Here is a 15,506-nt window from a genome sequence, read left to right as displayed (position 1 = left end):
AAGACATACCAATGGCCAATAAATGTATGAAAAAAATGCTCAATATCACTAATCATCAGGGAAATGCAAATTGAAACCACAATTAGATACACCTTACTCCTGCAAGAATGACCACTATCAAAAAGTCAAAAAACAATAAATGTTGGTATGGATGTGGTGAAAACGGAATGCTTAAAAGCTGCTAGTGGGGATGTAAACTAGTGCAAACTCTATGGAAAACAGTATGGAGTATTTTCAAAGGACTAAAAGTAGATTTACCACTTGATCTAGCAATCTTACTACTGGGTATCTACCCAAAGGAAAATAAGTGAATATATCAAAAAGCACCCACATGCATATGTTTATTGTTGCACAATTCACAATTGCAAAGATATGGTACCAACCTAAGTGCCCATCAACTAATGAGGAGATAAAGAAAATGTGGTATACATACACCATGGAATACTACTCAGCTGTAAAAAGAATGAAATAATGTCTTTTGCAGCAACTTGGATGGAGCTAGAGGTCATTATTCTGAATGAAGTAACTCAGGAATGGATAAAACAAATATTGTACATTTTCCTTTACAAGTGGAGGTAAGCTATGGATACACAAAGGCATACAGAGTGATATAATGGACTTTGGAGACTCAGAATTGGGAGAGCATGAGGGGGGTGAGGGTTTAAAAACTACATATTGGGTACAATGTACACTACTCAGATGTCAAATGCACTAAAATCTCAGATTTCACCACTATACAATTCATCTATGTAACCAAAAACCCCTTGTGCCAGGAGTGGTGGCTCACACCTGTAATCTCAGCACTTTGGGAGGCCAAGGTGGGTGGATCACTTAAGCCTGGGAGTTCAAGACTTGTCTGGGCAACGTAATGAGATCTTAGCTCTACAAATACACAAAAAAATTAGCTGGGCATCGTGGCACATGCCTATAGTCCCAGCTGCTTAGGAAACTGAGGTTGGAGAATTACCTGAGTTGGGAAGGTCGAGGCTGCAGTAAGCCGTGAACATACCACTGCATTCTAGCCTAGGAGACAGAGTGAGATCTGTCTCAAAAAACAAAACAACAACAACCCAAAACCCACTTGTCCTCCAAAAGCTACAAAATGAGACTTCTCTAACACGAAGCTGGTTTGAGCAATACCATTTGCAGATTACCTCTATGACACTTTCAATCAAAATTATGTGGAACAATCCAAGATGACAACATAGGAAAGGAATTCAAAATAGGCCAATAACAAGTTCATACTTCTCATCCCAGTGGAAATACTTATTCTGCTTAATAACAACAATAGAAAAGGAGATCAATACTTATATAAATTGAAAAGTAAATATTGCAATATTATGGACAAATAAAGAGTATACAAGTTTAGAATTGTGTGGAAGAACATAAAGGACATCTACTCCAAACTCGTATTCAAAGCAAGGATCCTTTCTGTGTGTCTTAACAGACTGTCTTTCAAAACAACTTACACAGTTTAAATAAAAGGGAATGAATTAAGGACTTTTGAGACAATCTCTTATAAAAAATGAAATAAAGTAACCATTAGAAAATTATCTTCTGTTCTGAGCTAAAATCTACCTCCCTGGAGCTTCTGCCCACATCCTTGTTACTTATGGCAGTTGATGATTCTTAAAAGCTGATTCTTAGAACTGAGCACTACATTCCTGATGAGGGTATGTCACAGCTCTCTTAATGTCACAAAGGACTGCATCAGCTGCCAAACACATTAGGCACACACAGCCTACTGCCTTTTTACATCCATGGATTTGATTCACAAAAACCCTTTTCTTTCTTCTGTATGCAGTCAACTTTAATTAGTTAAATACAGGATCTTACATTCTTCCCTGATAGAGTTAATCTTGAAGGGTTTCAACCTATCTAAATGGCTTGTCAGGATCTCTTCAGCTTTTATCCAGCCATTCAATGCCTACATATATCTTTTCAGTTTGGGGGCATTAACAAGACTTCACTTAAAGTCATCAATAAAAAATATCAAACAAATATAAGGATGCAAATAACGAGACAGAAGAAGCAATCCACTAAGAGAGTTTACTCCAGGTGCCCGTATAGGTATAGTTAGTTTAAAAATTATGAATCAGACTGGGTGCAGTGGCTCGTGCCTATAATTTCAGCACTTTAGGAGGCCAAGGCGGGCAGATTGCTTGAGCTCAGAAGTTCAAGACCAGCCTGGCCAACATGGCAAAACCTCATCTCTACAAAAACCACAAAAAATTAGCTGGTCGTGGTGGTGTGTGCCTGTAGTCCCAGCTACTCAGGAGACTGAGGTGGAAGGATGGATTGAGCCCAGGAGGTGGAGGCTGCAGTGAGCCATGATCAGGCCACTGCACTCTAGCCTGGGCAACAGAGTGAGACCTTATCTCAAAAACTAACTAACTAACTAACTAACTAACTAACTAAATAAATAAATATATATATATATATATAAATTGCCTGAATGTATTAATATTATAACCCAATTATTCTCCACAGTAAATATAAAGATATCAGGAGATATTTTCCAAATATCTTACTGATATATATGTGGTTTCAGCATGACTTTGACCAATTAGTAGCATAATCTAATAAAAGTGTAGAAATAAAGTTGTGAGGAAGTGATTTGCTTTTAATGAACTTACTCTTGTTTCTAGGAAATGACATTTGAGATAACTGTGATGTCTGTAATAGATTTTGCTTCAAATTCAGGTGAAATTAGTGGTTCACAGTTTCCAAACTCTGATATTTTCTTGTTCATAAACATCACAATTACCTGCAGCTCATTTATTTCACCTGTATCTTTATATGTTGCCATCAATTGCTTGTTCATTATAATTGCTATTCTTTAATTGCTTGTTGTTACATGTTATTTTTTGTTTTTTGTTTTGAGATGAAGTCACGCTTTGCCACCAGGCTGCAGTGCAGTGGCCCGACCTCAGCTCACTGCAACTTCCGCCTCCCAGATTCAAGCGATTCTCATGCCTCAGCCTCCCAAGTACCTGGAACTACAGGCGTGCACCACCACACCCAGCTAATTTTTGTATTTTTAGTAGAGACGGGGTTTCACCATGTTGGCCAGGATGGTCTCGATCTCTTGACCTCTTGATCCACCAGCCTCAGCCTCCCAAAGTGCTTCCTGAGCCTAGAAAGCTAAATAACAAGCTCTCCTATTTTATTACTGAACTTAGATTCAAGTCTTCTTTAACAATATTTATATTTCATCCTCACTTGGAGGAGAATTTGTCTTGTAGAAAAACTATGAAAGAAATATGAGTCAACGACCTCTGCCTTTTTTGTTTGTTTTTATTTTTCATCTAATATTCTGGCATTGTAACAAAGCAACTGGGAATGCCCTGCTTCTTTTTGCTCCTAGAGAACCTAAAAGCTATTTTATGTACATGTTTAATGGTATGTTATTTTCAAGCCTCAACCCGTTCTGGTATTTAGCCTGTCTAATACAATTCCTACAAATCCACTGTCTCTTTGAAATTCACATGTTGTTATGTGTTCCTTTTTTCACCTTTGTGTTGTTTCTAAAAAATGAACATCTAAGGTCTTATCTTTATTGAAACATGCTAATATAACAGAAGGGTAACACAAAAATCCAGGCTTCTAGTGAGTTCACCTTGAAAATGAAACTTATAAGTATAACTTACAAATGTGTCATTTAATAGTACTTGTATTATACATACACACACACACATATTAGGCTGGTGCAAAAGTAATTGTGGTATTTGCCATTACATTTTATACATATATATATATATATATATATAGAGAGAGAGAGAGAGAGAGAGAGAGTGTATATATCAGATTAAATTGTAATAATAACATTGTTTCTATTCTCAATAAATCTAGAATTACAAAATGTTGAGAGTAGAATATAGAGATACCTTAGAGATCACCTAGATAAATATATTTTAGTTATTTTAATTATCTAAATACTAAAAATTATGCAGAAAAGCAGAATTAAGTATCAGTATACCTGTGTAGTAATTTCATGTTTAAAATGTTTGTGCATTTCAGTTATGCATATGAAATAAGCAGCAAATAATAATAGTAATAATCCAGTAACTACTATTTAATAACTACTTAGTATCAGGACTGTGCTAAGAATTTTAATATGTTATATTCTATTTAATCTCAACAAAACTATTGGGTGGTTATTATCAGCCTCCATTTACAGGCAATGAAAGAAGCAAGTCACATAGTTAATGGAGAAATCAGGATTTGAAACCAGTTCAAAGCAGACCAATTGAGTCCTCAAGAGGAGAAACTATCTAGATAGATTATTCCTTCTTACAGAGATTGTAAGAAGGAAAAGGGCCTTTTGTGCTACCAAATAAAATGAAATCAAATTCAGGTTGAATTTGTAGTTTCAGCCTTCTAACTCACTTTCTTTAAAGTGCTTGTTTTGGAGAGTCCATTTTTTCTTCTGCTGCTCAGTCAAAATTCCTGTATGTGAAAAAGCAAATGTGTGTGTGTGTGTGTGTGTGTGTGTGTGTATAAATGCATAATGAAATGAGGGAGTATAGCATGCATAGCGTGAGTCTATATTAAAATCATTCTGGGATTAGTCAGAAACAATTAAGCTTTTTCGAGTTGGCAGCAAGAATATCATATTAGTCTGTTCTCACACTGCTATAAAGCACTACCTGATACTGGACAATTTATAAAGAAGAGAGGTTTAATTGACTCACAGTTTCCATGCGCTGCACAGGAGGCATGGCTGAGGAGGCCTCGGGAAACTTACAATCATGGCAGAAGGCAAAGGGGAAGCAAGTGCATCTTCACTTGGCCAGCAGGAGAGAGAGAGCGAAGGGGGAAGTGATATACACTTTCAAACAACCAGATCTCATGAGAACTTTATCATGAGATAGCACTTGAGGGATGGTGCTAAAACATCAGAAACCACCCCCATCATTCAATCACCTCCCACCAGGCCTCACCTCAAACACTCTGGATCACAACTTAACATGAGATTTGGGTGAGGACACAGAGCCAAACTATATCAAATGCCAAGAAGTAAACTCTATGAAGAAACAAATTATGCATAATTCCTCATGGCAATTTCTTTTAAGTATGGCACTTACATGATTCGTTAGAGGCTTACAGTTGAAAAATTGAGAATTAAACAGTTACTAAAGCTGATGAAATATTGTGAAAAAAATTTTAGGCATTTGAATCTAAAACCAGCTTTGTATAATAACAACCATTTTGCCATTCATTCATGCTATAAACTTTCACTGTGAATTGGACACTCTATTCAATGATGGGGATGGGAGGAAGCAAGGTGATGTGGCGATGAAGAGCCCAGATTCATGGTCAGACTACAGAACTATTGAACAGATGTGCACATGAGCATATAGTCACTTCTCATTCCCTCACAAAGTATTTATTGAGCAACAAAGAGGTGCCAGGCACTGGGCTAGGTATTGGGAATAAAAAGTGCAATCAGATACAGTCTTTCTTTCAAAAAGAGACAGACCCCAAATAATCACAATGTAGCATATTAAAGGTGCGTTAAAGGTGTGTAAGGAGCCACAGGAGTACAGTTCAATCCATAAAACCTTCATTGCATTCCTAATATGTGCCTAGGACCATGATAAAAGATGTGAACATTTGCTGATTTTGGTAGCCTACCCTCCTATTTTCTTTCCAACAGCAACCTAATAACTTCGGAGGAATTACATTTTTCCTCTGTGGATAATTTTGATGAGACTGCCTTTTAGATACCTGGGTCTACTTGAGGACTGCTCATTTACTGACATTTCCACATTTCTGATTACATCCTTCCAATTTAAGCCTTCTACTTAAACTGATCAGAATTAATTCAAATAGGTCCAAGTAATTAAAACATCAGTCAAACCAGTCCTGCCCTTAAAAGTTTATAGTCTATTTGTGGAGAAACAGTTTTAATATCAAAAGATAAATGTGTCATGTCATGCTGATTTTTCTGCCACATCTCTGCTATCCAGTCTCAATGACCTTCTTTTAGTTCCTCAAACACATTCTTCTTCTTCCCACCTCAGGGCTTTTGTACATACTTTTCCTTCTAATTAAAAAACATACATTCAATCTCTTCCCTATTTTGCATTGCAAATATTAATTCCATGACTAAGCCCTCTTTGACCACCTAGACTAAGCTACTTCTGTCTTGTTATATACTCTGATGCCACCTTTTAATCCAATTCATAGTTAAAAAGGCTTCTTGATTCTAAATATGAATCTTGGCAAAGGAGGAATTAGCCACTGAAAGATCAGAAGAGTTCTGCAGGAACAGAGAACATCAAGAATACAAGGATACATTTCTACAACTTTTCTGGGTCCTGGTACCTAGAAGCAGTTCAAAGCGATTTAGAGTAGGGATGAGATTGAAAAGGTAAATAGGAAACATCGTAGTGGGCCTTTAATATCACACAAATGAGCTTGGACCTTTTCTGCACTTCTTAGAAAATTTGTGAAGGGCTTTATAAATAGAGAAATAATGTGGTCAGTTGTGCATTTTAAGAATATGACTGTTGGAAAAGAGAAGGGTAATAGCAAAGTTGGCACAATGAGTGAGACAACGTTATTGTAAAAGAATGGAGATGATAAGGACCTGAGTTAAGTAGTGGTCATAAGGGAGATGTGGGCCACATTTGAGAAATATTTTAGAGATAAAATGGGCAAAAATTGAAGATTAGTTGGGTGTTAAAGAATACATAACAGGGAGCAAGTTTGGAAAGTTAAAGGAAGTAATAAATTCACTTTTAAACATGTTAAGCTGATGTGCCTCTGGGATGCCCAGAGTTAAACATCCAGATGATTTTTAAACATGGACATCTAAAGATCAGGTAATATTTTTGGCTCAAGACACTGATTTGAAAGTTATCAGTATATGACTGACAGTTTTAGACTATGAGAGTAAATAAAATTAAGAGAGTAAGTAAAGGTGTCATGAGGAGAATAGGTATTACAAGCTCTAGAAAGATCAGTGTTTGTGTTGTAGGAAACTTAGGAACTGAGCAAGATGTGGCAAGGAAAGGAGGACACCACAAAAATCAAGGAAGAAAAGAATTGCAAGAAAGTTAACATAGCTAACAATGTTAAGTAGTAGAGAGGGATCAAGCACTTCAAAAATGATCACTGAGTCCTCCTTGTGGTGTCCTTGTGGTGTCCTCCTTTCCTTGCCACATCTTGCTCAGTTCCTAAACTATGCAGCCATAAAAAAGGATGAGTTTGTGTCCTTTGTAGGGACATGGATGCAGCTGGAAACCATCATTCTCAGCAAACTATCACAAGAACAGAAAACCAAACACCGCATGTTCTCACTCATAGGTGGGAACTGAACAATGAGATCACTTGGACTCGGGAAGGGGAACATCACACACCGGGGCCTATCATGGGGAGCGGGGAGGGGGGAAGGATTGCATTGGGAGTTATACCTGATGTAAATGACGAGTTGATGGGTGCTGACGAGTTGATGGGTGCAGCACACCAACATGGCACAAGTATACATATGTAACAAACCTGCACGTTATGCACATGTACCCTAGAACTTAAAGTATAATAATAATAAATAAAAATTTAAAAAAAAGATCACTGGATTTGACAATTATTTAATAATTATTAACAGTAACTTTTAACAAAGCAACTGAAGTGGAGTGAATTTGGGAGTAAAGTCGGACTCCAACAGGCTAAAAAGAAATAACAGAGAGAATTTGCAACAACTCTCTCAAGAAGTTTGTCTCTGAAGGGCAGAAGATGAGGTAATGCCCAGAGAGCTCAAGAGAAGTTTTGTTTTTCAAATAAGAGGATTAAATATATTGATAACTTAAGGAGAAAGCATTAATATTTATCGAGCACTTAGTATGTTGGGCATTATTCAACCCATCATTCTATTGTAATACTCAGAATAGGTAGTGGAAGTATTAGCATTTTTATAGATGAGAAAATTAAAGCTCTGGCATTGTATAATCCAGTGCAGCTCACACAGCTTGTAAGCAGTGGAACTAGAACCTGGACCCAAGCAGTCTAACTTTGAGCCCACACTGCTAACTATACTGCCTTTCAGAAGGAATGGAGACACTGAACATAATGGAAATAAATTCATCAAAAATAAGTATGTGGTGGGGCCAACTATGTATCAGAAAGTGCTCTAGGCTCCTGGAATATACCAGTGAACAAAAACCTGACAAAGATCTTTTCCCCTTAGTAATGGAGACATAAAATAAACAATAAACACAATAAATAAGTTAATTATATGGTATGTTGGATGGTAACAAGTATTATGGAAAAACGAACCAGTAGAGCAGAGTAATCGGTTGGCAAATTAAATATGGTAGTCAGGGTAGGTCTCATTGAGAGACTGACATTAGAGCAAGGTTTGAAATAGGTGAAAAAGTTAACCATGTCTAGAAACAAATGCAATAGTTGATGTTCAGTTCTTCTTTAGATTGGATTAGCTCAGTTGACAGGGATGGCCCCCTTGAGTTTTGGCTGAACTGTGAACATTTCAGAAGGCCAGTTTCCATGTTTATCTGCTATGATTTGTTGGTGTATTACATCACTGTAACCACAAATTTAAATGTTTAAGAAAGAACAATTTACCTTCTACCAATGCAAAAATAAATAGTAAACTTTAAACTGATACCCAAGGGACTTTCCCAGGAAAGGACACCAAAATTTCTCTCTCCAACAATCTCCCCGGTTTAAGATTGGGCTATGATCTGGAATGTGGAAAATATAAGATATGGTACAATTTCTTTATCATACATACATGTTTCCTAAGTGAATATCAATCTTTTTTTTTCTTTTAACAACATTTTCTAGGTACGTTTGGTTAAGTAGTAGAATTACTCATAGTAGAATATATAAACTATAAATTATAGAATTTATAAATTGTGAAGTTTCCAGTAAAACATTTCACCAGCTGTTGATCTTGGGAAAACAATGTGTGTGGTCAAAGAGCTGTATCAGTGTTTATATTGCAATGGGACTAAAATGATATTTGATAAGAAAATAAGAAGTGAGGCTACTGTAATACAAATCATGCCTAAGTAATTACAGCAAGGCTTTTGATTTCTCCTTTAACATATTGTCGAATTCTTTTAAAAAATGTATTTGAAGAAATGATGATATCCTAAGTCATACATACAAATTCTCCAGGCTATAACTAAACTAAGTAAATGATTTAAATTTTTTTACTTTATTTTTTCCTCCAAACATTTTTATCTGAATGTTTAGCAACTTAACGACTTTTTTCTTCACATAAAAATAATGTCCACTTCTTAAAATTCAAGCAAAACAGTCCACTATAGTGAAGAAAGTCAAGCACTATTACTATCCAAATGTAATCATCATAATCAGGTGAATCTTATGCCAGATAATTCTTGTTACATAGACGAATATAGAAGAATAGAGTAATTTTTTAATTTAATGGATTTCTACTATTCACGATATTGCTAGGTTTTTTTCTTTTTTTTTTTTTTTAAGACATATTCTCACTCTGCTGCCCGGGCTGGATAATCCAGGGCAGCTCACACAGCTTGTAAGTAGTGGAACTAGAACCTGATCGTGATCTCATCTCACTGCAACCTCTGCCTCCCGGTTCAAGCAATTCTCCTGCCTCAACTGAGCTGGGACTACAGGTGCATGCTGCCATGCCTGGCTAATTTTTTGTATTTTTGTATAGACAAGGTTTCACCATGTTGCCCAGGCTGGTCTTGATCTCCTGAGCTCAGGAAATCTGCCCGCCTCAGCCTCCCAAGATATTGCTAGTTTTTAAAGGTTCTATAATACTTCTTCAACTTAATGAACAAAAAGATAGTGATGTAAATTTCTAGAAGTTAGTAAATGTCAAATAAGTATTTCTTCACCAAGAGGTAACAGCTCTTCAAAGATAATTTTAACATTATTAAAAAAAAGACATTATTTTAACAATATTTCAAGTGTAGTTGTAATCAATTGACTGTGGTCTGAAATATTTTAAAAATTAGTACTTTCATCTTTCCTCAAACTGTTTTCATAACCCTTTCATTTTTTGGTTCTAATTATTATATTTTGGGATTTATAATGTTTACATTCTCTTCCAAAACATAGTTATTTAATCTTAATTCTAAGGATAGATATATACTCACAAATACTGTTTGTATCACAGCTTCTTCATCCTGAGTCCTTTTTAACTTGTTTAGATTTAGCTGAATTTCATCATTATTTTTTAGAAGGCCTCATAGAAAACTCTTTTTAATTCTTACATGCTTGAGAATATCTGTACCTTGAAATACAAAAATAATTTGACTGGTTTAAATAAACGTTGGGTTACACTTTCCTTTAGAATCATATGGATATTGCTGCTATCATATTCTGTAATTTAGTGCTATTATAAGAAGGGGAAATTTGCTTTTTATGCCTGTACATCTGAATAATTATTTATTATTAAATTTCAGGCAGGGAACAGTGACTCATTACCTGTAACCACAGTACTTTGAGAGGCAAAGGTGGGAGGATTGCTTGAGCACAGGAGTTCAAGACCAGCCTGGTAACATAGTGGGACCTGGTTTCTACAAAAAAAAAGAAATTAAAAATAATAAATTAAACATTAGCCAGGCATGATGGTGCATGCCTCTAGTCCCAGCTATGTGAGAAGTTGAGGTGAGAGGATTGCTTTAACCCAGGAGATCAAGGCTACAGTGAGTTATGGTTGTGCCACTGCACTCCAGCCTGAGGAACCAGAGGAAAATCCTGTCTCAAAACAAAAAATCAGTAATTTAATAATAATATTTTATCTTAAGCACACTAGGCAAGTTGTTATTGGATCATCAATGTCCTTTTGTCTCCAGTATTATAATTTAAAATTTGCTACTATATGGTTTGTTTTGTTGTTTTCTTTTGGTGGGTGGGGGCGGGGGGGGCGGTCAAGGGTGAGACCAATTGTCCTTATGTTGGATTATCTTTGCCCTCACTCTTTTTGTCAAGTTGTTTCCATGTCTTTTCCCTTCACATGAACTCAAGCTTTTCTTCCAGATCAGTAATTTCACTTTAGCTTGCCTATTATGTTTTCCTTTTAATTTGTAATATATTCATCAATTCAGTAGTGGTACCATTTTGGTATATTCTCTCCATTTTATTTCACTGTTTCTTCTTATCATCTGAAGTTTTAGCTGTGGGATCGTGAGATTCATGTTGTTACTCAGTATTTCTGCATCATTGAGCATTGATGAGTAAATTTTTTCCTGTTTCTTGCATGATATGTTTTTCCGTATTGCTTACTTAATCTGTCTGTAGCAAGCTACATTGTGGTTTTTTACATTTGTCTCTATGTGTTGTATTTACAAAGTTGCTATTCCATTTCTTTATATTTTGATATGATAAACTATAGATCATTCTTGATATTATTTCCACTTTAATTTAATATCTTCTTGCCACAAGTTACAAGTGAGAATTGGGTATTTCTACGTCCACTTTTGCATAATCTAAGCATATGTCTAAGGAGGAGTGGGGAAGGAGGGCATCGCTGGCCTTGGCTCTGATATTTCTTCAACATATTGTTAAATTTCTTGCATTAGGGTTCACTCCACCTGTTAGCAACATTCATTATTTATAAGGGAGATACACTTATTCTTCTCATTAATAATGGAAGCCTGGCTATGATGATTTCTAATGGTCTCTCAAGCTTCTACTAAGATCCTGAGATTCTACAGTAGTGGTTAATAGTTCCTACTCTTCAGGGTTTTTTGTCTCCTGTAAGATTTGGAAATTTGTATAGAAATCACCTTTAATCAAAGTCTTTTCAAACTGGACGTTTTAAATACAAATACACAAGATTATTCTGTGCTATGTATGTGTGTGGGGGATGGAGTAGGAGTAAACAGTCACTCTGAGTTGGGATAGAGACTTTATTTCTTTCCCTCACTGCCACATTTTAAAGTTCATGGCATGGAGATTTACTGGTTGGTCTCTTTTGGTGCTGCTAGCTTTTCTCTTATTATTTTCCTACAGGTTTTACTTTTTTAATTTCACAAAGAATGAAGGCAACTTTGTTAAATTGTCTACACCCAGATTTATGAATTTTGTTTTATCTCTGATTCCCCCCAGAGCCTTGCAAAGTGGTTAGCCTACGCTCACTAAATATTTTTTAATTTAATTGAAAATGTAAATTGAATTCAGGTGAAGATGGTGTTAACCAAAAAATTTTCATCAATTTATGTCTTACAGTATGTAGTGGTTTCTTTAATTAAATTATTTGTTTAATTTAAACAATAGCACAAATTAAGTAAACACTAGATACTAATTCAGTTAGACATTTCTTAAGAAAACATACAATTTAGATCATGACTGAAAGAAATATCTTCGCTTAAGTGGTTCATTGCCAACGCATTTTAGAATCTTTCTTATGTTTTAACTCTGATTGTAGCCCTATTGGCTTAGAGCTTTTCTACTGGGGTCTCTCTCCTCCCCCTGCTATTTCTGGCTGCCTCACAGATAATTATCGAGCTAATCAGGTGATTAGCTCTAATGTCTAAAGTGTTACTTCATTTCTTTACAATGACCACTTTCTGTTTTGTGTAGGAAAACATAAATATATCCTGATACTTTCTAGACTATATTAACTGCTCCTTTACCTGCCTTCTTTTCAGCTCTTTAGCTCTTTTCTGTCTGATACTTTTTCTTTTCAGGAGCAGTTTTTAAAAGGCAGAGAGAAATTACCATTATCTTCTTTCTTATATTAGGGAATCTAAAATCTTAAGAAAATAACCATTTTTGGCTGGGCATGGTGGCTCACGCCTGTATGGGAGGCCAAGGTGGGAGGATCATGAGGTCAAGAGATAAAGACCATCCTGGCCAACATGGGGAAACCCTGTGTCTACCAAAAATACAAAAATTAGCCGGGCATGGTAGTCCCAGCTACTCGCGCCTGTGGTCCCAGCTATTTGGGAGGCTGAAGCAGGAGAATTGTGTGAACTTGGGGGGGGCGGAGGTTGCAGTGAGCTGAGATTGTGCCACTGCACTCCAGGCCTGGTGACAGAGTGAGACTCCATTTAAAAAGAGAGAGGGAGAGAATAACCATAAAATTTGATGACTTTGGCTGTATGATTCTTATACCTTGAAGAAACTTCACAAGGGTCTGCTCCTCACTTCTTCCTAAACAATGAAGGACTCTTTCTACCACATGCAGGAGAGACAACCATCTAGGTTCTGCCTGAGTTACAGAAGATTCATTTACACTCCAGCCCATTCTTTCCCATGATGGCGAGTAGGAGGGACAGGGGCTACCAGCCAACAATATTGAGAAAGAGAAGTCACCCAGGCTATTAAAGAAAAAGAGGGTGTGGGATCATGACAAAAAAAAAGGGTAGAGAGAATTTCAAGAAGAAAACTGTCAGCATTTTCAAAAGAAGCTTAGATATCAAGACAGATAAGCACAGACAAGTGTATTTGGATACAGTGACCTTCCAGAGAGGAGATTTAGAGAAAGCCAAATTGAAGTGGGTTCAGTGACTAATGGGAATCCAAAAACAAAGTCAGACTAACCTTTGGAAAGCTGACTCATAACAGCCAGAAAGAAATCAAACAGCATATAGAAAAGGTTGGGGAAGGTCAGAACGAAAGAGTTTTTTCTTTTTCTTCCTCTTAAGATATGGGTTCCTACTCACTTTAAAAAGCAGAAGAAAGGAAGACAGAGGGGAAAGAGAGGATCAGGATACCAGAAAGGATAGGAATTTAAAACCCTTATGGAAAGAGAAGAGAAAAAGAATCAAAGAACATCAGAAGAAACTTCACGTTGAGAAGAGTTGTGGTTTCTTCTGAGGCTGTCAGGAAAACAGATGCAAAATAGTGTTCAAAGTGTGAGGGGCCTCTAGGGAATCACTTATTCTACTCCAGGCTTCTGCAAACATTTACCTTTACCCTTAGGTCCTTCATGCTCAAAGAGAATCCTCATGTGGCTCTCAAAAAGAAAAAGGGAGAGGAAAGTACAAGTTGCACAGTCCTTCTCATTCTCTAACCCCCAATTCCAGAATTCATGAACATGTCTAATAACATATTTTATCTAAGATATTATTCTTCTTTCATCTAATTCTATGCAGTTATAATGTGGGAATTATATAATCTGTTTCTCAGGAATCACAGTATGAATATTTTTAAATATAGTAAAATAACTTACCAAATCAAAATGATGCTACTTTAATTTAAATACACATAGGGCACTCTAGTCCTTTAAATCTTTACAGTCATTCGCAATCTCATGCTGTTCTGAAAACTAATTATGTCTAATGAGGCTTCAATATTAAATGTCAGACAAATAGCTAACTGGTTTAAACCAGTTTCAAATGGTTGTAGTTTCGGGAAACTGATTTCTTAAGCATCTCATTTATTTGGTATATCTGATGTTCTCAAGCCGCTGTTACAGAAATGGATCTATATGCCACTGCTTACTCTGAAGAACACTTTATCAAATTAGTTGCTAAGCTTGGCTTCAGCTCAGGAATTTCTATTTAATATGTTTTGCTGATTTGATAAACGTCTGGATCTGATCCCTGGAGCTTACTTCAATGCTGTCTTATGAAACTGGATGTCTTTCATAAAAATGTTGTGTTTAAGAACACTGGATTTGTGATCAGATCTCTGAGTTCAAACTCTAGCTCTGCTGCTGATTCGTTATACAGTATCAGGCTCATTACCTAACCTCCCTGAACTCATTTTCTCTTCAAAAATGGGGAAAAGAGCTGTAAGTAAAAACAGAATGAGACACTTACCCATTCTCTGTAATAGACTTGCCCTATGTATTTTGGGATCCTTCTAAAGGGTTAATAAAAAGAATAATCATTTTTGAACAAACAGCATAGTACCATTGTATCACCAGCAGGCTCAGAGCTGAGGGTGGCCACAAACTAAGAAAATATGTGCCTTCTGCTTGAAAAGACTCGAAGTTGTAACAGCTGTGCCCAGTAGAGCTGTAAAAATCATGGGAAATTGTACACATGTGATACTCTACCCAAGTGATGCTAAAAATATTTGATGAGAGAAAGTATTTTGCATGGGGCTGGAGGGCCCACATTAGCAGATAATGGCTACCATGCAAAGAAACATCAGGAATTACTGTAAATAAGATCACATCTAGCTCCACAGATTGACAAGACTTAGGTAACTTCAAGCTGTATCTATAATGATATAAACCTTTACTCTTTCAAAGAATCTCTATATTTGGTTTTATTTTTGAAGTTGAGTTGTTGTGTATAAGCATTTTTTCATGGCATAAATATACTTATAATAACATCTCAGTAATGTAATGTTACATTCACTGTGTTTAATATGTTATAATATAGGTATATATTCACTATACTTTTGTAAATGACTAACTTCATTTTCACCACAAAAATATTTTCCTTTTCCAAGTTGCTAACTCCCCAATTATCCATACTTAAGAGTCCTGCTTGACTCTCTCAGCATCCTCATTTTATACTCATTAGCCAATCAATGATTCAAGTTATCAGTTGATTCATTTTTCTCAATGCCTCAGAAATTAGTCT

The 15,506-nt window shown here is 36.1% G+C and overlaps 1 protein-coding gene across 5 annotated transcripts in view; it reads right to left on the bottom strand.

The window, feature by feature from the left end:
- Positions 1-15,506, bottom strand: part of LOC105499541 (protein phosphatase 1 regulatory inhibitor subunit 1C) — a 143,832-nt gene that overhangs the window by 93,972 nt on the left and 34,354 nt on the right. Inside the window, exon 3 of one of the 5 annotated variants that reach the window (XM_071073022.1) lies at positions 10,399-10,538. The exons of the other annotated variants lie outside the window; for them this stretch is intronic. Within the exon in view, the coding sequence (XP_070929123.1) occupies positions 10,414-10,538 (125 nt within the window). The 3' untranslated portion in view covers positions 10,399-10,413. Of the gene's footprint in view, positions 1-10,398; positions 10,539-15,506 lie in introns of those variants that run through there. 5 annotated transcript variants of the gene reach the window in all.

Source organism: Macaca nemestrina, chromosome 11 (genome assembly GCF_043159975.1).
Source record: "Macaca nemestrina isolate mMacNem1 chromosome 11, mMacNem.hap1, whole genome shotgun sequence".
NCBI lineage: Eukaryota > Metazoa > Chordata > Mammalia > Primates > Cercopithecidae > Macaca > Macaca nemestrina.
This window is presented reverse-complemented; position numbering and strand designations above follow the sequence as displayed.